Here is a 25,000-nt window from a genome sequence, read left to right as displayed (position 1 = left end):
CGAAAGAGGAACGCGAAGGGCGCCGCGGTGAGTGAGGGGCCGGGGGCGGGAGCGCGGGCGGCAGGGGCCGGGGGCGGACCGGGGGCGGACCGGGGGCGGACCGGGGGCGGGGGCAGGGCCTCGGCGGTGGGGGTGGGGGGGGGCCTTGGGGCGCGGACGCCGGGCCCGGGCGGTCTCGGACGCGGCGCGGGGCGCGGACCCGGGACAAAGGTCCGCGGGGACCCGGCTCCCCTCGGGCTACCGAACCTCCCGCAGGTGCAGCCCGCTAGGAGAGCCCGTCGGTAGCTAGACTTAGGCACCCCCCGCACGTCCCCGAAGTCGCGGAGCCCAGAAGGCCTCGCCCTCAGGACCGAGCCCAGGCGGGGTGAAGTGGGAGGCCGCCGGGTGCCCACGGGCGCTCTCCCTTGAGGTTGTCGGGTTATTAGTCCGTTTATCGCCATGAAATAGTCAAGGTTGAGTCGTAACGTGGGTTTTCAAGGGGTGTGTTGTCACCGTAACAATTTGACTGATAGATTAGTTCAAGTATAATTTAAGACCAGGTCGTTTGGATACATTTGGATATAGTTTTTCAAGGATTTCAAGGAATAGCATTTTGGCAAATGCAGCTTCTCCCCCCAAAACTGTTTTGTGATAATTCTTAACCGCTTCGTCCTATTAAATTCGAAGGTGTCAAACTTGGCCCCGTTTTTTGTTTTGTGTTTTTCTTAGTACGACTACACTTTACGGAGAAGGCTGACTTGGGGCTTTGTCTTTCTCGTGGTTTTTAACCCGGGGGAGCCCTGGAAGAGGCCCCGTACAGGGTGGTCGAGGCGGCCTGGGCTGGGGAAGTTTAATAGCCCACCTGGATTATTCCCGTGCCACTCCCAGCTAAGAGCCACTGCATAGTAGTCTGTGTTCAGCCAGAATCTTAATGGCCACATTGTTTTCAGAAGTTCCTAAAAGGAAATAAAATCTGAATTATCCAGAAAGTTTGTTTTCCTAGCACATGCACACTCCCACCCCTGCCCTGGTATATTCCTCCCCAAAGCAGAGCAAACAGATAAGTCTTGGTGGGTGATCACCTGAGTGGGCTGGTCCACAGGCAGCGCCCCAGGACCCCAAAGGCACCTCCCAACCCTTCACTTACTCTTGTACTCCAAGGTAAGCTGTGATTTGTCATCTAACTCATTGGAAGAATGACTTTAGTCACCGTGGCACTGAGAGTTCTGCATCCCCAAGGCCAAGGATGCCTTTGAGTGGTTTTCCAGCATGCAGACCCCTCAGGTAGGCTCCCGGGGGTGCACACCCCTCTCAGGTGTGTGGAGTCCACACAGTGGTGGGCAGTGGGTGCCCACGTGCCATTCCCGGCATCTGCCGTACATGTCAGCTGACTGGAATGTTTCCTTTACATCCAGTCAAGTCGTCAGCATCATTTATTTTCCATCCCAGCATGAGCTGAGATTTTTAGATCGAGAAGCATGTTCTTACTTTTTTCCTGGGAGTCAGATTCCATGTCTGCTTCCTTTGCTTGCTGAGAAAATAACCAGCAGTACCTACTTTGATGGGGGGAGGTCCGGTGGGCCTGTGTCGTGCTCCCATCAGTGCCTCACACCCAGAGCTGAGGACCAGCCGTCCCCCCACTCCTGTCCAGCTGCAGCTGCCTGAAGGCTGGGGGCCAGGGCTGCAGTGAGTATTTGTGTGGTCACTCAGGCAAGGCTTCTGGCTGGAGGGCCTGTTTACAAGGTTGTCCTGTCAGCAGTAACCCCTTATTTACCGACCACACATAATTCCACCCAGGTAACCAGGATGCATTACTTGTTTAGAATCACAGCAACCTGGAAACTTTATTTCTTCATCGAAACCAATTCTAAGGAAAAATGAGTTGTGAGACAACATATAGTACAATTTAAATTCTCACCAAATTTTTCATTACCATGTAGAAATATTTTTACCCAATTATTTAACTTTTTGGCTCCAGTACGATTTTCAAAATGAATCCCACCTATTCAGTTGAGGTGTGATTCACATGCAGTGAAATGCATAGGTCCAGTTTGACCAATTTTGACAAATGCATCCAGCTGTGTAACCTGCACACCTGTCATGATAGAAAACATTTCTGTCATCCCTGAAAGGTCCCTTGTGTTGTGGGCTGAATGGTCGTGTCCCCCAAATCCGTAGGTTGGAACCCTAACTCCCAGTGTTTTGATGTTTGGAGGAGTCTTTGGGAGGTGGTTATGGTTACATGAGGTCATGAGGGTGGGCCGCATGGTGGGATTAGTGCCTTTATGAGAAGAGAGAGAGCAGTTCTGCTCACAGGCCCAAGGAAGGGCTATGGGACACAGCAAGCAGGCACCACCTGCAAGCCGGGAGGGGCCCACGCCAGACAGAGTCTCTGGACTCTCCCAGCACCTGGACGTCTTGGCCTCAGACCCTGGGTGTTGCTGTGTTGGCGCTCCTGGGATGTGCCACCGTGCACTTATCAGTCCTGTGATGGCACTTGGTGGGGTTTCTTGGGTTTGGTTTGTGTGACTAAAGAGGTTATGGTAAGTCTTGTACACATTTTCTGTGGGTGTGTTTTCCTTTCTCTTGGGAAAATCCCTGCGAGTGACCCTGCCTAATGGGCCTACTGAGCAGAGCAGTGTTTTCATGGTGGCTTTAATTTGCATTTCCTAGAGCTTAGTGATGCTGAGCACTTTTCCACCTGTCACCATTCATACCTCTTTTCTGAAATGTCCAATCAAGTCTTTTGTCCTTTTAAAAATTATCAAGTTGTAAAAGCCCTTTTTATCTTCTGGATACATGGCTTGTCAGATACATATTGCAAATATTATCTCCCATTCTTTGACTTGCTTATTCATTTTATTAATGGTATATTTTAGAAATTCACTTAAAAATTTTTTTTTTTTTTTTTTTTTTTTTTTTTTAAGATTTTATTTATTTATTTGAGACAGAGAGAATGAGAGACAGAGAGCATGAGAGGGAGGAGGGTCAGAGGGAGAAGCAGACTCCCCGCCGAGCAGGGAGCCCGATGCGGGACTCGATCCAGGGACTCCAGGATCATGACCTGAGCCGAAGGCAGTCGCTTAACCAACTGAGCCACCCAGGCGCCCTCACTTAAAAATTTTTGCAGTAGTTTTAGATTTACAGAAAAGTGTTAAAGATAGCCAGTTTTCCCTAATACCGACATTTAGGTAACCACGGTGCATTTGTGGAGACTGAGAAACAGCAGTGCTATGTTCCTATTGTCTACACCGCAGACGTGAGATTTCACTCGGTTTCCCAACATCCCTGTCCAGGTCCCACACCGCATTGAGTGTCACAGCTCCTTTGTTCCCTCTAGGGTGGGCTGGTGTCTCAGACCCTCTTACTTTTTCATGACCCTGACAGTTTTGAGGAGGACTGCAGAGGTGTTGTGTCGAATGTCCCTCATTTTGGGTTTGTCTGCTGTGTTTTCTGGTGCTTAGAGTGGTGTCGTGGGTTTGGGAGAGAACACCCCAGCGGTGGTGTGAGGTGGCCCTCTCATCACATGCTGTCGGGGGCGCTGGCGTCTGTAGGACAGCACGGGGCCCGTTGGCCTGGCCACCTGGTCCAGGTGGTGCGTGCCAGGTGTCTCCTCTCTCCCTCCTGTCTTCTCTGGTGGCCACTCAGTGAGGCAGTTCCCACGCCCTGCAGGGGGTGGGAATGAGCCGGGCCTCCCGTGTGTGGGGGTGGCAGGGGAGATCCACTGTATCATTTGGAATTCTGTAAGGAGGCTTTCTCTGTCCCCCATGTGTGGATTTATCGGTCATTTCCTTCCGTCAGCTGGGGCTCCTGGATGTTTGTCTTGTACTTTGGGTGCGATCCAGCCCTGCGTGGTTTTGCTGTGCACGTTGTTGGGAGCTCTTTCATTTGTGTGTTTTGAGGGCACTTCCTTTCTTGTTGGCGCTTCCAGATGCTCCAGGCTCATCTTGTGTGCCTGCCTCAGCCCTGAAATCAGCCATTTGTCCAAGGAGCCCTGGTTTCTTTCATTGGAGGATGGTGTTTAGAAGCTGGGATCTGGGCACTGGTGTCCGGGCCTGAGGTCCCCCGGTGGGCGGGGCTAGATGACGTGTGGGTCTGTTATCTGTATGTGTGTATCTGTAACCTGTAATCTGTAACATGCTTATTTGTAACCTTCCTGTCAGAACCTGGTTCCCACCATCCACTATCCATTTTCTTTCTTTTTTTCTTTCCTTTCCTTTTTTTTAACTGAGGGAGAGAGTGGTGGGGGGTAGGAGGCAGAGGGAGGGAGAGAATCCCAAGCAGACTCTACACCCCACATGGGGTTTGATTCCAGAACTCTGATATCACGACCTGAAATCAAGGGTTGGATGCTTAACCAACGGCAGCCCCGGGGCCCCCCCCCCCCCCCACTATCCATTTTCATATCTGTCCAGCCCAGCCCCAGTTTGCACATAAAGCAGTTTCAGAATTGTTCACCCACATTTCATCCCCATAAGAAACAAATTTACCAACTAGAATACAGTGTTTATGTGTAGATCTTTTTATCTTTAGCCTTCCAGTCAAACATCATTTTCCAGAGGTGCTGAGGTCAGCTCCTTCCTTCCCATTCCCTTCAGTGTGTTGATGTCATACACTTCTGACACAGTTAAAATCAGTGGTCACAGTCTGTGTTTCGTCTTGAGATCCCTGACATTCTGTTTAATTTTTTTTTGCATACATTAAACTTTATTCTCTGTGATATATGCTTCTATGGGTTTTGAAAAATGCATAGTCTTGTATCCACCATAATGGTATATTTTGATGAGACGTTTTTGATATTGATAAAGTTTAATTTTTGAATTGGTTTTCTTTTTCAGTTCATGCTTTCAGTGTCCTTTCTAAAAGTCTTTGCCTAAGCAAGTCACCAAGATATTCTCCTCTATTTTCTTCCAGAAGCTTTATAGATTTCGTTTTTGCATTTAGCTTCATGATCCATCTCTAATTTTTTCATATGATCTGAGTCTAGTTTTTATTCCATGTGAGTAGCCAGTTGTCTGGCACCATTTGTTGAAAAACTGTTTTTCTCCATTGAATTGCTTTGGCATCTTGTCAAAAATCATCTATGTTATTTCTAGATTCTCTGTTTTGTTACATCGATCTGTTTATACTTTCATCAATCCAACTGTCTTGTGACTCTGTAAGTCTTCAAGTAAGGTCATGTAAATCCTCCATCTTCTTTTTAAAAACTGCTTTGGCTCTCCTAGGTTCTAAGCATTTTCTTATAAATTTTAGAATCAGCTTGTGAAAAAAAAAGAATCAGGTTGTGAATTTCTCAAAAGGCATCTGTAATTTTGACTGATATTGTGTTAAGTATAAGATCATGTAGGGACAATTTACATCTTAATAATACTGAATTCTCTAGTCTACTGACATGGGTTAATGGATATTTCCATTACATATAGAATGGTGTATATAATATATGCCATTATGGTATGTCTTTCCCTTATTTAGATCTTGAATTTCAGCAGTGTTTTATAGTTTTCAGTATACAGATCTTACATTTTTTTTTTTTTTAAAGCAGAGGGGGAAGGGGAGGGGCAGAGGGGGAGGGAGAAGCAGACTCCCTGCTGAGCAGGGAGCCCAGCGTAGGACTCACGAGACTCGACCCCAGGACCCTGAGATCACGACCTGAGCCGAAGGCAAACGCTTAACTGACAGCCACCAGGTGTCCCAGGTCTTACATATTTTAAAATAAATTTATCCCCAGGAACTAGCAAATTATGTTTTTGAATGCCACTGTAAATATTTAAGTTTCATTTTCCAATTAGTTGTTACAATCAGTAGAAATAACAATTGATTTGTATATTGACTTTATGTTCTTGGAACATTGCTAAATTCACTCATAAATTATACTAGTTTTTTTCCTGAGGTTTCTTAGGATTCTCCATGTAAATAATCATGCCATCTGCACAGAGACAGTTTCTTGGTTTTCTCTCCATATTGCATTGGCTAGCACCTGTAGGACAACATTGAATAGAAATGCTAAGATTGGATATCCTCGATTTCTTCAATCTTTAGGGGGAAATGTTCTATACTTCATTGTTAGTATGATGTTAGCCACAGGTTTTTTATAGATGTCTTTTATCAGGTTTGCTGTATTTCCTTCTATTTTTAGTTTGCTGAGAGTTTTTTTTTTTTTAAGATTTTATTTATTTATTTGAGAGAGAGAATGAGAGAGAGCACATGAGAGGGGGGAGGGTCAGAGGGAGAAGCAGACTCCCCGCCGAGCAGGGAGCCCGATGCGGGACTTGATCCAGGGACTCCAGGATCATGACCTGAGCCGAAGGCAGTCGCTTAACCAACTGAGCCACCCAGGCGCCCCCGGAATACACAAGGTTTTTCTTTTCTTTTCTTTTTTTTTATTTGAGACAGAGAGAACGAGAGAGAGAGCACATGAGAGGGGGGAGGGTCAGAGGGAGAAGCAGACCCCCCGCTGAGCAGGGAGCCTGATGTGGGACTCGGTCCCGGGACTCCAGGATCATGACCTGAGCCGAAGGCAGTCGCTTAACCAACTGAGCCACGCAGGCGCCCTGCTGAGAGTTTTTAACATTAACTTTCTTCAGAGGAATATAATCAAATCTAGAGTCTCCACAACATAACATTTGCAGTTTATAGGATACAATCCAAAATTACCGAACACATGAAGAACCACAATAATACGAGCCATTCTCAAGGGAAAAGACAATCAATAGATGCTAATTATATTATGACCCAGGTGCTGGATAATCAAACAAACACTTTTTTTTCCAAATTTTTATTTACATTCTAGTTAGTTAACATACAATGCAATATTGGTTTCAGGAGTAGAATTTGGTGGCTCATCACCAAATACAACACCCAGTGCTCATCGTAACAAGTGCCCTCCTTAATACCCATCACCCACCTAGCCCATTCCCCACCCACCTCCCTTCATCAACCCTCAGTTTGTTCTCTCTCGTTAAGAGTCTCTTATGGTTTGCTTCCCTCTCTTTTTTCCCCTCTCCCATATGTTTCTATGTTTTGTTTCTTAAATTCCACATGAGTGAAATCATATGGTATTTGTCTTTCCTCTGACTTATTTTGCTTAGCATAATACATTCTAGCTCCATCCATGTCATTGCGAATGGCAAAATTTCATTCTTTTTGATGGCTGAGTAATATCTTATTGTATATATATACCACATCTTCTTTATCCATTCATCAGCTGATGGATGTTTGGGCTCTTTTCATAGTTTGTCTATTGTTTTTTTTTGTTTTTTATATTTTTTTTAAAGATTTTTATTTATTTATTTGAGAGAGAGAAGGAGATAGAGAGAGAGAGCATGAGAGAGGGGAGGGTCAGAGGGAGAAGCAGACTCCCTGCTGAGCAGGGAGCCCGATGTGGGACTCGATCCCGGGACTCCAGGATCATGACCTGAGCCGAAGGCAGTCGCTTAACCAACTGAGCCACCCAGGCGCCCCATAGTTTGTCTATTGTTGATAATACTGCTATAAATATCAGAGTGCATGTATCCCTTTGAATCTGTATTTTTGTATGCTTTGGGTAAATAGTCATGCAATTTCTAGATCATAGGGCAGTTCTATTTTTAACTTTTTTTTTTTTTAAAGATTTTATTTATTTGACAGAGACACAGCAAGAGAGGGAACACAAGCAGGGGGAGTGGGAGAGTGAGAAGTGGGCTTCCCACAGAGCAGGGAGCCCGATGTGGGGCTCGATCCCAGGACCCTGGGATCATGACCTGAGCAAAGGCAGACGCTTAACGACTGAGCCACCCAGGCGCCCCCTATTTTTAACTTTTTAAAAAAAGATTTATTTATTTATTCAAGGGGGAGAGGGGCAGAGGGAGAGAGAGAATCTCAAGCAGACCCCTCTGAGCATGAAGCCCAACATGGGGCTCGATCTCATGACCCATGAGATCATGACCTGAGCCAAAACCACAAGTCGGATGCTTAACCAACTGAGCCACCCAGGCCTCCCTCTATTTTTAACTTTTTGAGGAACCTCCATACTGTTTTCCACAGTGATTGCACCAGTTTGCATTCCTACCAAAGTGCAAGAGTGTCCCCCTTTCTCCACATCCTTGCCAATATCTGTCATTTCCTGACTTGTTAATTTTAGCCATTCTGACAGGTGTGAGGTGGTATTCATTGTGGGGTTTTTTTTTTTAAGATTTTATTTATTTATTTGAGAGAGAGAATGAGATAGAGAGAGCATGAGAAGGGGGAGGGTCAGAGGGAGAAGCAAACTCCCTCCTGAGCAGGGAGCCTGATGCGGGACTCGATCCTGGGACTCCAGGATCATGACCTGGTTAAGGCAGTCGCTTAACCAACTGAGCCACCCAGGCGCCCCTCATTGTGGTTTTGATTTGTATTTCCCTGATGATGAATGATGTTGAGCATCTTTTCATGTGTCTGTTAGCCATCTGGGTGTCTTCTTTGAAAAATGTCTATTCATGTCTTCTGCCCATTTCTTAACTGGATTCTTTGTTTTTGGGGTGTTGAGTTTGATAAGTTCTTTATAGATTTTGGTCAAACACTTTAAAAACAGTCTTAATAACTATATTCAGTGAGGTAAAGGAAAATACACTCATCATGAACAAAAATATAGGAAATCTCTGTAAGGAAATAATATATATACACACACACACATACATACATACATACATACACATGCATACACACACACGTACTTTTAATGAGCCAAATGGAAATTTGAGAACTGAAAAATATAGCATCTGAAATGAGAACTTTACTGAATGGTCATAGTAGAATGGGAGTGACAGGAAATAATTGGTGACATCAAAGATTAATAGAAATCATCTAGTTTAAAGAAAAAAGGGGGATTGATTGGGGTAAATGTCTAGCACATGGGTAATTATAGACTCCAGAAGGAGAGGAGAGACACATAGTGGGGCAGAAGAAATACATGAAGAAATAACGACTAAAACCTTTCCAAATTTGGTGAAAGACATATAGGATAAATATGAATAAAGTCACACTTAGACACATCATTTTAAAATTACTGAAAACTCAAGATTAACTGTGAAAATCTTGAAAACAGAGAAAAGCAACAGATCACATACAGTATAGCATTGTAAAGACTGTGAATCGGGGACCATGGAGGTGAGAGGCAAGTGGGACTGCACCCTAAAATACTAAAAGAATCTTATACCCTCTAAGAGTGAATGCTAAATAAAAGTGTTTTCAGAGAAAGGGAAACTGATAAAATTTGTTGCCATCAAGTGTGCACTGCTAGAAATGCTAAAGAAGTTTTTGTAGACTGCAGGTAAGTACCAAAGTGAAATTCAGATCTTATGAATGAATGATGATCATCAAGAACAGTAAGTATCTGGGAGAGATGTTTTCTTTCAAGTGCATATGTTTTAAAACATTAAAACATTTCTTGTGTATGTAATGTATGCAGATGTAATAGGTATGACAGTTGCAGCACAAAGAATAGTAAAGGATACATGAAACTATAGAGTTTCAAGGCTTCTACATTTTATTTTATTTATTTATTTATTTTTAAAGATTTTATTTATTTGCGAGAGAGAGAATGAGAGACAGAGAGCACGAGAGGGAGGAGGGTCAGAGGGAGAAGCAGACTCCCCTCTGAGCAGGGAGCCTGATGCGGGACTCGATCCCGGGACTCCAGGATCATGACCTGAGCCGAAGGCAGTCGCTTAACCGACTGAGCCACCCAGGCGCCCGGCTTCTACATTTTAGAAGAAGCAGTGCCATATTCTAAGTAGGCTGTGAAAAAGAGAGGGTGTATATTACAATCTCTAGAGCAACAGTTATAAAAATATGCAAAGAAGTATAACCAAAGAACCGAAAGATAAATTGAAAGGGAATTTTTAAAATACTCAAATAATATAAAAGAAAGCAGGAAAGAGAGAACAGAGGGCCAAAATAGCAGAGAGACCAAAAGAAAACAATAGTAGCCCTAAATCCACCCATAGTGCCCTTGGACATTTGCCAAAGCCCACATATACACCATCAAGAGTGACCATAGTGTAAACACGGACTTTGGGTGACAGTGCTGTGTCGGTGTAGGTTCACTGATGGTAACAAATGTACAGGATGTGGTAGTGGGGGAGGCTCTGCTTGTGTGGGGTGGGGGAGTATGGGAACTCTTCCTTCCTGCTCAGTTTTGCTGTGAAACTGCTCTAAAAATATTTTGTATATTATAGGCACCTGGGGGGCTCAGTCGGTTGAGCGTCCGACTTGGTTTCAACTCAGGTCATGATCTCAGGGTCCTGGGATCAAGCCCTGGGTTGGGCTCTGTGCTCAGTGGGGAGTCTGCTTGAAGATCCTCTCCCTCGCCCTCTGCCCCTCCCTTTGCGCTTGCTTGCTCACTCTCTTTCAAGTAAATGAATAAATCTTTAAAAAATATAAAAATATTTTATATATTAAGACAAAACAAAACAGAGGGACAAGTAGAAAACAAGTAATAAAATGGTAGACCTAAGTCTAACCATAGTGATAATTACATAAATGTTAATGGACCAAACTCTCCAATTAAAAGACAGAGATTGTCACAATGAATAAATAAGCAAGACCTACTGCATACTGTATATAGGAGATTCACTTTAAATATAAAAAACACAGGTTGAAAATAAGATATATAGATGCAAAATATATCTGTAGATCTAAGATCTATCCATCTATCTATCTTGCAAACAGTGAACATAAGAAGATTGGAGTAGCTGTATTTATATCAGATAAAATAGATTTCAGGAGGTTGAGTATTACCAAAGATAAAGGGGAAATGTCTAATGATAAAAGGGTCATTTCATCAAGAAGACTTATCAATTATAAATGTGTCTACTAACAGAGCCTCAAAATAAATGAAGCAAAATTGACAGAACTAGAGACATAATTAGGCAGTTCCACAATTATAATAAGTGATTTTAACATCTCTTTCTCTCACCAAATATTAGAACAAAAACCCAAAAGAAATTAGTAAAGACATAGCGGATCTGAACACTACTCTCAGGCATCCTGACCTAATTGCTATTTGTAGAAAGCTACACCCATCAAAAGCAGAGTACAAATTCCTACTAAGTGCATATTGTACATTCTCTAACATAGACCAAGTGTGTGCCCTAAAACAAGTTTCAAAAAAACTAAAGAAGTAAAGCTGAGTTTTTTTGCAGATGACATGATTATTTATGTAGAATATCCTAAGAAATCTACAAAAAGTGCTAGAACTATCAAGTGAATTTCATAAAATTTCAGAAACTAAGGCTAATAGACAAATTTTAATTGTATTTTTATGTACTGGCAGCAAACTATTGGAAAATGAAATTAGAAATTCAATTCTATTTACAATAATACCAAAAAATAAAATATATAGTAATAAGTTTAACAAACTTATTTGTTAAGTAGTCTGAGCTCGTGTATAGGACTGACTTGTCCAGAACCCCTTTCTGCTCAGGACCACCTCTTCACTGCAAACTTCAGAAGAGAGCTGAAAAGAAAACTTGAAGAAATGGTGAGTGATAGCACATTCATAGATTGGAAGACTCAATATTGTTAAAATGTTGATTATCCCAGCCAAAATTCCAGCAGGCTTTTTTTTTTTTTTTTAAGATTTTATTTATTTATTTGACAGAGAGATAGAGAGAGCACAAGCAGGCAGAGCGGCAGGGAGAGGGAGAAGCAGGCTCCCCGCTGAGCAGGGAGCCTGATGCGGGGCTCGATCCCAGGACCCTGAGATCATGACCTGAGCCGAAGGCAGTGGGGCTCGATCCCAGGACGCTGGGATCATGAACTGAGCCGAAGACAGACGCTCAACTGACCAAGCCACCCAGGCGCCCCAGCCCAGCAGGCTTTTTTGTAGAAACTGGCAAAGTGGTACTAAAATATGGAAATGCACATAACCTAGACTTGACAGCAATTAAACAAAGCAAAGCTTATCTACCTAGTTTTCAAGATTTCAGTAAAGCTTTAATAATTGAGACTGTGGTGTTCGTGAAGGATAGACACATAGGTGAGTGGAGCAGAACGGAAAGTCTAGAAATAGACCCACACACATACACTCAGTTGATTTTCAACAAAGATGTCATGATAACGTGAAAAGGAAAGTCTTAACAGTCCTGCAACTCCTGGACATGCATATGGAAAAAATAAACTTTGATCTTTACTTCATACCATACACAAAAGTAACTCAAAGTGTAAAAGCTAAAACTCTAAAACTTCTAGAATAAAACAGGAATGACCATGAGGTCACGGCAGAGATTAACCCTAGGACACAAAAAAGCAAGAATCATAAAAGAGAAAATGGATGGGTTTGATTTTTATCAAGTGAAAACATTTACTCTTCTGGATACCCATGTGAAAATGAAAAGGCAAGCCACAGATGGGAGAAAATATTTGCAAAATATTTATATCTGAAAAATGCATATATCTGATGAAAAACATGTGAAGAACTATTACAACTCAATAATAGAAAGCCAATTAAACAAAATGGGCAAATGATTGAAGAAGACATATAAACACATGAGAGCTAAGAGCCATCATTAATCATCAGGGAAATGCAAATTAAAGCAACAGTGAGCTACCACCCACCCGCAGACACCATGCCAAGTGCTGGTGGGAGCGTGCATGGGATCTCCAGCATGGGAGACAGATCGGCAGGTTAGAAAGGTAAATACACACTTACCTTGACCCAGTCGTTCCAGTCCTAAGGATCTACCCAAGAGAAATTAAACGTCCACACAAAGACACGTAAAAAAACGTCCACAGCAGGTTTATTTATAGCCATTAAAATCCAGAAACAATCCAGGCGTCCATCAGCACCAATTTTATGTAAATGAGCCATACAGTATATACACTTTTGTGCCTGGCTCCTTCCACTTGAACTAATGATCCTTAGATTCATCTGCACTTCATTCCTTTTATGGCTGAATGATAATTCCATGGTGAGGGTGTACAACGTTGCTTTTACCCACCCACCTGCTGATGTCAAAATATTTAGCCAGCTGCATTTCAGACAGATTATAATTATGGTTACCATGTTGCATGTTAACAGAAATTTGTTTAAAACTTTTAACTACTGCAGGGTTTGTGCAGGTTAGTTTTCTCTGGTCACACTGGAAATGTGACAGCTTAAGTCCTAACTCACACGGGCTGCCGAGTTTTGCATTTGCCAGTGTCAGGAAATGCACTTGCAGTGTGTGGCACTGTGCTGTCTGTTGTTCCTTCTGCCTGTTACTCCATCAGAAGTCCTCTGCTCTGGCGTTGTCCTCAGTCATGGCTTTCGATGGTACTTTTATCACCCAAGATGACATTGTTCCTGCAGTTTCCATGACAAGAGCAGGGGGAATACTAGAAAATCATAAGGCTGAGGGTCCCTGACTGGCCTGTGTTGGCCCCAGAGGTGTTTCACTGCCTAGGTGTTGTGTCTCTTGGTGAAAATGCTTGAATTGGGGTTTTCCTAGGACAGAGCAAGATGGCAGATGGACAAGTCCTGTCCAAGCTCATGAGTAGAACCCCCTTCTGCTTCGTCCTTTCAGGAGGCAATGAATGGCTGAAAGCTTTGGAGGAAGGAGTAGTCCATCTAGATCCAGATCCAGATCCAGATGGGTTGAGCACAGCCCCTCCAGTCCCTCAGCTCTGGGGGCTCCTTATGGTAAGTCAGTTGAGCCTACCAACAATGGGCCTCACCGACTGCCTTGATTTGCAGGCCTGGGACCAGGGATCTGCGGTTTCTTAGCAGCCCCGCCCTGCCAGCTAAGCCCTGGGCCCCACCTCTGGATGTCTGCAGCTCCCATCCCAGAGGGCCAGGTAAGGGTCCTGCACCTCGGCCCCCACCTGGTGCCCTGGAAGGAGGCACCCACATCTGCACCGTGCCCCTATCTGTTGCAGACCCTGTGTTCTGGACCATGGCACTCCAGCGTGCCGTCCTCCTGGCGGGCCTCCTGGTGGAAGTTGCCAGCAAATCCTCAGAAAGCGCGGTAGGTGTCCAGTCACACAGCGGCGTGGGTGCCAGGAAGTCAAGTCAAAACCCTCTCTTCCCAGCCCCTCATGGAGGCAGTGGGCCCTTCACCTGGCAAGCTTCGGGGGTCACCCTTGCCCTGGCCCCAGGGACAACCAACTGTGCCCGCTATTGGGGTCAGAGAAGCCCGTGCCTCACCGAGAGAAGCACATGCCCCCCACCTGGCACCTGCTCTGTTATGTCCCCTAGAAGCTTCTTTTCCTCTTTGCCAAACTGAACCTGTTACTATAGCTGGAAAAGGGTCTCCGCAGAGCTGCCCCCACTGGCACTGAGGGGAGCCCGCGAGCTGCCCGCCCAGCTTCGGGTGGCTGGAGACTGTGTGTCCAGGCAAGCAGCAGCATTAGGCAGGGTCTGCCGCAGGCCTCCTGTGGCTGGGTGTCCTGGCTCTCCCAGGCCGCTGACATGGGTATGCTGTGCCCCGGCCATGCCCATGTGCACCCAGCCGCACATCATCCAGGCCTTCCGGAGGGTGAGGCCTTCCAGCCGCTCTGTCTCTGCCAGGGTTGGGTGGGATGGGATGGCTGGAGTGTCCCTCGTGGGCTTGACCTCAGCCACGGACTGGCCTTGGACCCCTCCTCTGGTGGCATGGAGTGTCCACGCCATTCCTTAGACACCCCTCACTGTTCACTGTGTTCTCGTCACAAGAAACAAAAGCTCAGCTGTGATAAATACACACTGAGCCAAGCTCCCACGGGAAGCCCCTCGAGTCTGGTCCTGTAAATGCCAGCACTTGGCACATCTGTTCCCCACTCAGTGCCCCCCCCCCCCCGCATATGCACACAGCAGGCGTGAGTTCCTGCCCCACAACCTGTCCTGCTCTGGGCACTTCCTCTGCAGGGGCCCTGCTGGAAACCCCTGGTGGAGGGCAGCCACAGAACGCTGAGAAGAGCAACCAGGACCCGTGGGGTGACTATTTTCTGGGGCGCAAAGGGCAGACACGCCTCACCGGGGAGGCCATGGGTGTCTGGGTTTATCTTCGTATTTTATTACAGTCTAGAAAAACGTGTGTTTCCTTTTCTGGGAAGGAGTCCACATGTGGCGCTGAAGTAGGGTTTAGCACCTTTAATTGCTTAATTTTCAAAGCCACCGTCTGGCAGGTGGTGGGTAACGTCTGGGCACACGTCGTTCTCACAGCATGCCTCTGTGCCACGTGCTGGTAATCCTCACGTTTCAGACTTTTTCATGACTATCCTGTTTGTTATGGTGACCTCTGATCGGTGATTATGACCCGCTGAAAACTCAGGTGATGGTCAGCATTTTATAGCGGTAAAGTATTTTAAATTAAGGCATGTACATTGTGTTTTAGACACAATGCAATTACACACTTCAGAGACTATAGTATAAACGTAACTTTTACATACACTGGAAAACAAAAAATTCACTTGATTCACTTTATCGTGTACTGGGGCTGAATCCACAGTATCACCGAGGTATGCCTATAAATAATTTTTTGGATTGAAGTGCCCCACCCAATATCCACTAGTGTCCATGGGGCTGAGCGGCAGTAGCTCTGCCCTGAACCCAAGAGACCCACCTTTGGAAAGCGCCACGGCCCCTCCCAGCTCCCAGGCGAGGCCGAGTGGTCAGGCAGGCTGGCAGGGGAGGGAAGTGGCTGCACAGACCGCCGAGCACCCACGGCCCGGCAGGTGTCCCCAGGACCACTCCCTGCCCCCCAGGCTGCGCCAGCCCAGGCCCCTGGTCAGAATCTCTGAGTGGGCCCCCAGGGATCCCCCTTCCTGGCTTTTGGGAATCTGAGTGCTTAGGAACATGCTTATGTTTATTCAGTCATCAAACACTCACTGGGCACGTGAAGTTCTGTCCCAGGAAGTGTTCATGTGGTGTGACTGTGTGTCCTCACCTCGCTCTGGGTAAGCAAGAGATGGTCACCTGATTCGGAACTTTTTTTTTTCGATTTGGAATTTAGAAGAGGCCAGGGCCATGGGCATTGGGTCAAGCTCGTGAGGTACCCCCTCTGCAGATGCCATTCTCAGCCTGGCCTACTTGTCCTGCCCGAGCCCCAGCTGTGGGGTCTGCAAACTCACCGCCCTCTCCCCTCTAGGGCCAGCAGCCTGAATGTTGTGTGGACGTGGTGGATGTCAACACCACCTGCAGGGGCACAAGCCTGTGTGGTCCAGGTAAGCTGCTTTGGCACCAGCCAACCTTGACCAGCCTTGGTGATGAGGACAGTGCTCTTGCGAACCCTGTGGGGGTCACCATAGCTGGTGTGAGCAGGCGGGCACACAGGCCCCTTGGGAAGGACGCTGGAGATGCCTGGGAGGTAGGCGAGGGGCCGGAAGAATGGGCAGAAGCAGCAGGAAAGTGACAGGACCCCATTTGAGCCTCCCTCCTGGCTGGCAGCCTGGCTGCCTCTTCTTGGGTGGAGGTGGGTAAGTCCGCCTGGCCCTCGGTCTCTGGCAACGAGTGTGTTTCTTTCCTCCTGCTGCGTGGGCGACCTCCATTTGGGGCCTTTGTCTCCTGCTTCTTAGGGAGAAAAAGGGAGGTCCGGGCCCTTCTTGCTCCTACTGTTTTTTAAGAGTCTTTAGCTGGAAATAGTTTTTGTGTGAAGAGGCATATTCTGGTTTCCCTCCGTCCCCCATTTGAAACTTTACCCTCAGAAAGTTTCACATATTAAAAGCCAAGCTGCAAAGAGAATTGGGTTGGAAGTTGTGAGATAAGAGACCGGCAAAGGGGGAGAAAAGGCGTAGGTGGAACCAGAAGAAAAGAACGGGTCTGAGCACGCTGTCCCGCGCCTCACCGGAGGGGCCTCTAGTCCTGGCGGTGGTCCGTCCGGTGAAGCTGACGCGCAGGTGTCAGGAGCTGGTGTGGCAGGTGGGCCTCCCCCAGAGTGAAGCCTCCGTGGTGTGAGCAATCGGGTATTTAGTAAGAGGCATTTCTATGGAAACAAAAGAAAAACAAATGTTAATGGTTGCAGCAAACTGTAAGTCTAGTTTCTCAATCTAGAGGGCAGTCAGCTAAGTAACCTTCTGGATGTTGGACTCAGCGCCCACTAGGTGGAGTCAGGATGGCAGAGGCGCTGTCTGACAAATTCCGGGGTTGTGCTGCGAATGTCCCTGCTGAGGCCGTGGGGCTGCTTGTGAACTTTCTGAGAGGCCCACCCGGGAACAGGCATGAGGCGTTGAGGTGATTTCTCTGAAGTCCATACCCACACATCCAGCCTCCGCTTGCAGGGCTTTGGGGAAAGGGCAGTTTTAATTCTTAGTGATTCCAAGTCAGGAGGGTGGGAGGGAGGAAAGTGGAAATGTTAGTTGGGAGAGTTGTAGCCAAATATTGGAAGAGACTGGAAGGTTTCAGGGGCCGGTGCAGCTTACAGGTAGGTGACAAAACCTCAGACATGAACAGGAGTGGAGTCTGATACCCACACACATGTGTTACAGACACCGTCACCCCCACTTCTACCAAAGATAATCACAGCGAGACGCGAATTGGCTTTTAAAATAAGTCTAGCCTCGCTAAACGTGGCCTGATCATCTACATAGTGCAGCAAGAATAGTGATTGACCATTCAGACTCTTTTTAAGTCTGCCTTGCTGGACCTTTCCACAAGGAATCTTAGATTGGACCCCCGAGGCCGGGAAGCCGAGCCGAGGACTCGCCATCAGCCCTAACCTGCAATACGTATAGATTTTGGTGAATTCCTGTCTTCTCGAGGTCCAAATATCCTCAGTTTCCTGGACTTCCCCGTAAGTGACCTTCCTTGCTCACCTGTGAGGCTGGGAAGCCAGTAAGCCAGGTGTCAGGTGGTTTTTCAAAGGGGCTTCATAAAGTCAACCTTAGCTCCTTAGTGTTTCTGGTCACTGGTCCTGGCTCTCTAGCTGTCCCTTGTCCCTGCACACAACAGCCCAGCCCGGGGCCTCCCAGTTACCTGGAGCCAGCCAGAGGGGAGCTGTTCGGGAGAACCGTTGGGCACGGGCGCCAGGTGCGTGCCAGGCCCCCCGCTCCCAGGCCCCCTGGTGTGGTGCTGGGCCTGTCTGCCCACAGCATCACGGCACGGCTGCTGGTCAGTCTTCGCACCCTGCCGTCCACTTGGTGTCCCTGCAGAAAGGCCTTCGCCTCACACTGACATTGTGTGTGGATTAAACATCAGTACAGTTCATCATGAAGGACGTGTCCCTGGACACTGCCCCAGGGGCCAGCGCTAGCATTTAGGGCCGGCTCAGTACCTGCACTCAGTATCGATCGAGCACGTGTTTGCTCAGCCGCTGTGCTATATGTTGGGGATGTGAAGAAGCAATAACAGTACAGCGCACAATTCCTGCCCTTAAGGGGTGCCCTGGCTAGTTGGCAAAACGGACTGTCTGCAAACCACTGGCCAGTGGGAGCTAGGCTGCTCCCAGCACCGGGGGAGCTTGGGGTTTGGGCGGTGGCGTCAGTCTGGGACCTCCCCAGGGAAGGGGGCGGCAGAGGGCAAGGGTCACACCTGGGCTGGAGACAGTGCCCCTGAAGGGGGTGGCCGTGCCCTGTGGCACCTGTGGGGGCAGGGTGAGGGTCCGGTGGTCAGGCTGCTGGGGTCCTCCCCAGAGCATGGGGCCGCGCACGGCACCTGCCTGCCTCGGGTTTCCGGCCTCTCCGAGTGTTCTGCAAGACGCCCCGGAAAGGAGCCCACGGAGCCCCTGGGTGAGAGCTCACTGCGGCTCCCACCGCGTTTGTGTCTTTTTCGGAAATCAAACCTGACGTTCGGTCCAGACTTCCAGAACGAGCTAGTTAGCATTCTTGAACGAGTTCTCAATTTCACAAACTCAGGATATGGAAAAGCCCCCCGAAGGCAGAGCTGAGTCACTGTCTCCCGCACAGGCTGCTACAGGCACCGGAACGAGAACGGGAGTGTCAGCTGCGTCCGCTGCAGGAACGGCACCTTCAGCTCCCAGTGCCGCGGCCGTCCCACGGCCACGCCCGCCAGGCCCGCCTGGCCCGCTTCCCACCGAGGGGCCACATCTCCAAGTTCGGGAGGAACGGGTGGGAGTTGCCCTTCTTGTCCCCATAGCAGCGGGCGGCCCACGGTTCCCTGGACCACCGTCCGTCGAGGGGACAACCCCCCCCCCCACGCCCGGTCCCCTCTCTCCCTGAGTCCTCGTGCGGACTGTGGGCTGAGGGCGGCTCTGTCTCCAGGCCTCCTCCCTTTCTGGCTTCTGGCCCGTGATTCCCCACTGGGCGGCGTCTCTGGCTCCCTGCGAGTCTCCGGCAGCGTCCCCATGCGTGGTCCAGACGTGCCCGGGGAGCTGGCCGCACTGACAGCTCTGCTTCCCCACAGTCGCTGGCTGGGGCGCACAGTTCCCGCTGAACAGGAGCACAGGAATGCCCGGGCAGCCAAATCTCGGTAAGTCTCTGGCTCACCAGTTGGGAGCAGGGCCTCTGCCCAGGTCCTGGTGGAGGAGGGGGCCATCATCTGCCATTCCCAGTGCACATGACCACTTACGCTGGCCTCAGTAGGGCCACAGCCACGGCCAAGGTCACGCTGCAGCCCAGGCAAGAGATGTATGGACAGGGACCCAGCCTGACCACAGAGCAGGGCTGGTGGAGTCGGCGGCCCCCGGGCCGGGGGTCACTGGGCACAGGCAGGAGGCCCTCACACATGCCCCTGAGCAGTTCCAGTGAGTGGAAACCCTCACAGCTGCACACCTCACCCCTTGCCTCAGTCCTGGCCCACCCAGCACCTCGGTGCACAGGAACTCGGGACCTGCGGTTGTCTGGAGATGGGAGGGCGCCCTGAGGCCCCCTGGCCCCCATCCCCTGAGGCTCTTCTGAGGATATAGGGCTCAGACTGCAAACACTGCTTGCCAGGCAGAAGAACGCACCACACCGCCTGGTCCTCATGGGGCAGACACAGGGCCCACCTCCTGTAGACTCTGTCCTCAGCTTGCATCCCATCCTATCTGAGAGGTGGTCCGCCAGCCACGGAGGCTTAGCTCCGCCACAGGGGCCACTGCAGTCAGGGAGCAGGACCTACCCCAGGAGTGGTCACCTCCTGTCAGGTGACCAGGTTGTGATGGGGGTTGTGTGTCCCCCAGACGCTGGGCCTTCAGCAGAGGGCGTGTTGGACCTGGACTGAGGGCTCCTGCTTTCTGCACAAGTTTCAGGACCAGAAGCACATGGCCTTGCGCTGACCTGGGCCCCCAAGGCCGGCCACCAGAGCAGCAGAGTTTTAGGGTGGGGTCAGCGCAGACGGCCCCGACCTCCTGTGACACCGTGCTGGGTCTGGCAGTGGGGGTATCGGTGGAGGAAGGCCGGCAAGTCTGGCTCTAGAGCCCTTTTTCATTGCCACAAATTTGGGGCAGGACACACCAAATTAGCCGGAATTCATCCCCCCTCTAGGTTCCAACGTAGCCATGGCCACACCTCCTGCTTGTGTCTCAGGGTCAGAAAGCCACCTCCCCACAGGTATCTAAGAGCACTTTCCCCACAATTACCATCCAGAGCCCCAGCCACGGGCCCGCCAGCCCATCCCGACCCCGGGTAGGTAAAGACGGGCATCATGGCGCTGGGAAGGCCATCTAGGGGCAAGGAACAAGCTCCCACGAGGCGAGGGTGTAGAGGCAACCCCTGCCTCTGAGTTGAGGTCTGACCTGGCATGCCAGGGATTTGGGACCCCATAGTCTGTGCTGAGTCTTCAGGAGGGACATGGGGACCCCCAGGGCCTGGCGTTCTCAGGGGCTGGAATCTTTAACCCCCTCGGTACCCCACCTCCCTGTGACAAGCCTGAGGCCTAGGAAGCTGGAGCACCTCAGACCCCACAGCCAGGTTCTGGGTCTGCGGGGGGACCCGAGCCCTGAGTGTGGAACCCTGTGAGGGCCCAGGCTTGTTCAGGGAACAGGGGCCTGGGGAGGTCCTCTGAGGCCCGCCCAGGCTTGCCACTTGGAGCCACTCACTTTGCTCACAGGGAGCCCTCAGGTGGCAGCCTCCCTCTTCCTGGGGACGCTCTTCATCAGCTCTGGCCTCATCCTGTCCGTGGCTGGGTTCTTCTACCTGAAGCGCACCAGTAAACTCCCCAAGGTTTTCTACGGAAGAAACAAAGGTATTCCAGGCCAGAAGGGTGCCGACCAGTGCACACCCCCTGTGGAGCCACGGGGCTGCCTGGGGGGCACAGAGAAGTGGGGGCTGGGGCTGGGGTGCAAGATGCAGCCTGTCCAGCCATAAAGAGTCCTCACAAAACAGCAGGAAGGGGACTGGGTTGCCACGTGGTTCTTGTGTCTGAGAGTAAGAGGGGCAGCCACGTCCTAGGGATGCTCCCGTGTGGATTCTGTGGGGCTCAGAGTGAAGGTGTTGGCGTGACTCCATCGTGGGGCATCATGGCGGGGTTGCTGATGAGGGGTGGGAGGGGGGTGGGGAGGAGGTGACATCCCTGGTCTTGGGCCACCTGCCCGCAGCTCCCCCAGCCAGCGGTGCCCTCTTCCCATCCTGCCCTCCGGGAGTGGGGGTGGGCAGGCTGGTGCAGGGACCGTGGGGCCCCCTGCCGCCCCAGCTCACCCTGGGCCTGGGTGCCGGATCTGCCCCCCTCCGGAAGAGATGGGCGTCACCCTGCTGTGCCCTTGGGTGTGCTGGGCAGGTGGTCCGGCCACCAGGTCGGACCCTTCCGTGGACAGAGCTAGTGGGTGATGAGCCAGAGCCTCCTCACCTGGCCTCTGTGAGACCCCTGTCCCCCCACCCGGAGCCAGTGCTGGGTGCCTGAGTGGGACTGCTATAGCTCCCAGGTCCTGACCCAGGCCAGTCAGGGGGGGCCCTTCCGGGTCAGCTCTGGGAGGCTGCTCCTCAGCAGGGGCCACGGGGGTCCTGGTGCATCAGTGCAGTGGCTGGGGCAGACCCACTCAGGGTCTCTCCTCCCGAACACCCCCAGGGCTGGGCTTGGTCAGCTGAGGTGGCCACCAAGAGTGCAGGGGTGCGTAGCCTTGACCTCCCCAGTGGAGGTCTCCCTGAGGCCTGCCCCCAGCCCTGGGCTTCCCCTGGGGCCGAAGGATGCTCTTGCCTGTTTTCCTGGTGGTGCTGGAGACCAACAGCACTGTACCTTCTGAGGGCTGGCTTGCCGCTCTGCCAAAGGGCCTAGGAGGGCGGCTCCCCCTGGGGTGCTTGGGGGCCCACCACCCCAAGAGCAGGTGGGAAATGGGGCGGGACAGACAGCTGGGCCCCGGGCACTGCTGGGCAGTCGTGTGGAGGTGGGACTGGGCTGAGCCTGGAGCGGGGGAAGAGCCTCTGCAGGCCCGTGGACCCCCTCCCCAGGCGAGGGACCCCTGCCCCAGGTGACACCCATGTTTGTTCGCAGCCCCTGCCCTGCAGCCTGGCGAAGCCGTAAGTAACCTGGAAGGATGGGCCGAGTGCCCCCTGTCGTGGGCCTCTGTGCTGGGGGCCGCCCGCTGTTCTCACTGTGCCTTTTCTCCTTTTCAAGGCTGCCATGATTCCCCCGCCACAGCCCTCAGGTATGTCGGCCCTCATTTCAGGGTGAAAATTTCAAAATGATCCTGCCCGTGGGATCGGCCGCTCTCCAGCGACACTGCAGGGCTGGGCTCTGCGGGCCCCTGGCCCTGCAACTCTCAGGACATGGGCCAGGTCCTCCCCAGTCAACCACGGCTCTCCTGCCTTTTCCCTTTTATTCCTTCCTATTCCCGACATGTTGAGTCTGTTGGGAGAGAACGAGAATCCCCAGCACGGGGTCTGGGGCCACCCCTGAAGCTTCGCTTGGCCCTCACCAAGTCCCAGCTCTACCTGGGCGGTGGGTGTGGGGAGCGGGCTGGCCCAGGCATAAGGCCTTCCCGTGGTCCCTCCTGAGTGGCTGGCACTGCAGTTTTGCTGGGTCGGGCGTGCCCCACCTCAGATGATTCCAGGAACAGGCGCCCGTATCAGCCCTGTCCCAGATGACACCATGAGCACAGAGAGGTTAAGTGAGCCATGGTTACACGGCTATAGGCCTTGGAGCGGGAGCCTCCTGGCCTCCCCAGTCTGTGGTGTTGCCACTGTGCAGAGGTCTGGCCTGGGACAGGGAAGGATGTCCCTCTTCTTTGGGGACAGAGAAGTTATTGGCCAAGGCTAGATCTGCTCTGTTCTGTAGAAGACCTGTCTCTGATGTCTCTAAAGTGGTACCATCTACAAGCATCTTGAATTTCCCTGCATTAGTCTCCGAGGGCCACCGTAACAAATGACCACAAACTGGGGGCTTGAAACAACAGAAATGTATTCTCTCACAGTCCAGGAGGCCAGAAGTCAGAAGTCAAGGTGGGGGCTGGGGGGCACTCCCTCCAGAGTCTCCAGGGGAGGGTCCTTCCTGCCTCCTCCGGCCTCTGGTGGGCTTGTGACCACACCACCCCAGTCTCTGCCCCCATCTTCACGTGGCTTCTCCCGGGTCTCCTCTCTCTGCCTCCCTCTTGTGAGGACGCTGGTCGTTGGATTTAGGGCCCACCAGATAATCCAGGAGGATCTCATCTCAAGATCCTTAATCACATCTGCAAATACCCTTTTTCCAAGTAAGGTCGCATCTGCTGGCTCTGGGGCTTCAGACATGGACTCATTTGGGGGCCACCATCCAGCCCTGCTGTGCATCATGGGACCTGCTGTCTCTGTGTCTCTTGAGAGCAATGCCCTCACCCAGGGCAAGGTGCTTGGGGTGCAGGGGCACCGAGTGTCTGCAGTGAGTGGAGCATTCATCAGACACTCTCCACGCACAAGCTGGGGCTCAGTGGGATCTCCTCCCCTGGGCTGCTCCACACCCCACTCCCAGGAGCTCTGGGGAGGGCTGGGACCTGGGGCCATCCTGCCTGTCCCCGGCCCCACTCTGACCCTGCCTGTCTCTGACCCTGTTTCAGTGCGGAAGCCGCGCTATGTCAGGCGTGAGCGGCCCTTGGACAGGGACACGGGCCCCACTGCCATCTCCTCGGTGGAGGCCCGGGTCAGCAACGTCTGACCCGGGGACCCACCCACAACTCCGCACACCGCCTTGGAGAGAACCCAGCACACAAAGGACAGGCACTGCCCAGCAAGGCCTCAGGACAGGTCTGGACACGGCCCCTGACTCCGCGTGACTGTCTCCCAACAGGAGGTGCTGCCCGAGGGTGCTTCTGCCCTCCCCACAGGGGCTCAGTGTGATGGACTGGGAGCCGCGTCCTTGAGCCAGGCTCAAGAGTGTAGCCAGGTGGGGTCTGGGCCCCTCGGGAGAGACCGCTCCCAGCGGCCAAGAGCCTATAGGGACCGCTGGGCTGCTCCATGCCCCTCCGCCTTTCCGAGCCCACAGTGGGCAGACCTCCCCCACCACCAGGCCAGTTGCCCTCCTGGCATCCTCTCCGGGGCAGTGTCCAGACAAGGGGAGGCGTGGCATGAGCACTGGCCCCTCCGAGGGTGAGGGGCCCACAGGGCTGTCCTGTAGCCAAGACCCCCAACCCTCACTCCCCCACGCCCAAGGCACACGTTTCCAGGAGCTGCAGAGGCGAGGTTCCTGGTTTCTTACTGACTTTTGTCAGTTTTAAGCAGAAAAGCTAGAGAGACGCTGCTTTTCTCCTCTGTCACCTGCCCCTGACCCGCTCCCTATGCTGGGTCCAGGCGCTGCAGGTTCTTGTCCACCCAAGGAACGGACACTGTCCTGAAGCTGCTGGAGATCAGGGCCATGTCCATCCAGGATCACATTCACCTGTGACTCCTGCCTGGCTAGCCTGGTCTCCATGGACTTATGGAGGGCAGTGCAGGCCAGTGGTCCTGTCCCAACTGCCCCAGGCCTGGAGACGCATTGCTGGCCCTGGCTGGTTACAGATAGACAGGGGTTCCTGAGAGAAAGGAGCATTCATGGCCACCTCGCACGCACTGGGCTCGACACTGACCTTCCCAGTTCTCAGTCGGGACTGGTATCTCTCCTTCAGCGCCTGGTCCACATCCCAGGGGCCCGAGGCAGGGCCTGCGTGCTCAGCTCCTGTGTCCCTTCCGCACCGTGATGCCTGTCCCAAGCATTCACAGTTTGCGGATACTTGAACCCACAACTGGTCCAGCAGCTGAGAGGGGCGCACCAGCTTCAAATCAGTGTCAATAAACT

The 25,000-nt window shown here is 51.1% G+C and overlaps 1 protein-coding gene across 5 annotated transcripts; it reads left to right on the top strand.

Annotated features, from left to right (window-relative positions):
* Positions 1–25,000, top strand: C4H1orf159 (chromosome 4 C1orf159 homolog). Of its 5 annotated transcripts, XM_021683326.1 has the most exons (10): positions 1–27; positions 13,500–13,770; positions 13,852–13,940; positions 16,041–16,116; positions 18,793–18,954; positions 19,250–19,315; positions 20,876–21,010; positions 22,253–22,278; positions 22,376–22,406; positions 23,787–25,000. In XM_021683326.1, exons 3-10 carry the CDS (start codon positions 13,869–13,871, stop codon positions 23,882–23,884), a joined length of 666 nt encoding a protein of 221 aa, XP_021539001.1. In that variant the 5' UTR covers positions 1–27; positions 13,500–13,770; positions 13,852–13,868; the 3' UTR covers positions 23,885–25,000. The 5 variants fall into 5 exon arrangements, with proteins under 5 accessions (XP_021539001.1, XP_021539000.1, XP_021538997.1 ...); XM_021683325.1 differs by having other exon boundaries at positions 22,253–22,406; XM_021683323.1 differs by lacking the exons at positions 1–27; positions 23,787–25,000 and adding an exon at positions 1,215–1,263 and having other exon boundaries at positions 13,500–13,569; positions 13,670–13,770; positions 22,253–23,175.

The sequence above is a fragment of the Neomonachus schauinslandi genome, chromosome 4, assembly GCF_002201575.2.
Source record: "Neomonachus schauinslandi chromosome 4, ASM220157v2, whole genome shotgun sequence".
Classification (NCBI taxonomy): domain Eukaryota; kingdom Metazoa; phylum Chordata; class Mammalia; order Carnivora; family Phocidae; genus Neomonachus; species Neomonachus schauinslandi.
The sequence above is the reverse complement of the archived record's forward strand: the minus strand, read 5'-3'. Positions and strand labels throughout refer to the sequence as shown.

Bases quoted from the DNA above. Each gene is read 5' to 3' on its own strand.
- C4H1orf159 (XM_021683322.1), top strand. From the start codon at position 13,869: ATGGCACTCCAGCGTGCCGTCCTCCTGGCGGGCCTCCTGGTGGAAGTT. The intron at 13,941-16,040 runs GTAGGTGTCCAG...TCTCCCCTCTAG, and splicing joins GCAAATCCTCAGAAAGCGCG to GGCCAGCAGCCTGAATGTTG. The intron at 18,955-19,249 runs GTGGGAGTTGCC...GCTTCCCCACAG, and splicing joins TCCAAGTTCGGGAGGAACGG to TCGCTGGCTGGGGCGCACAG.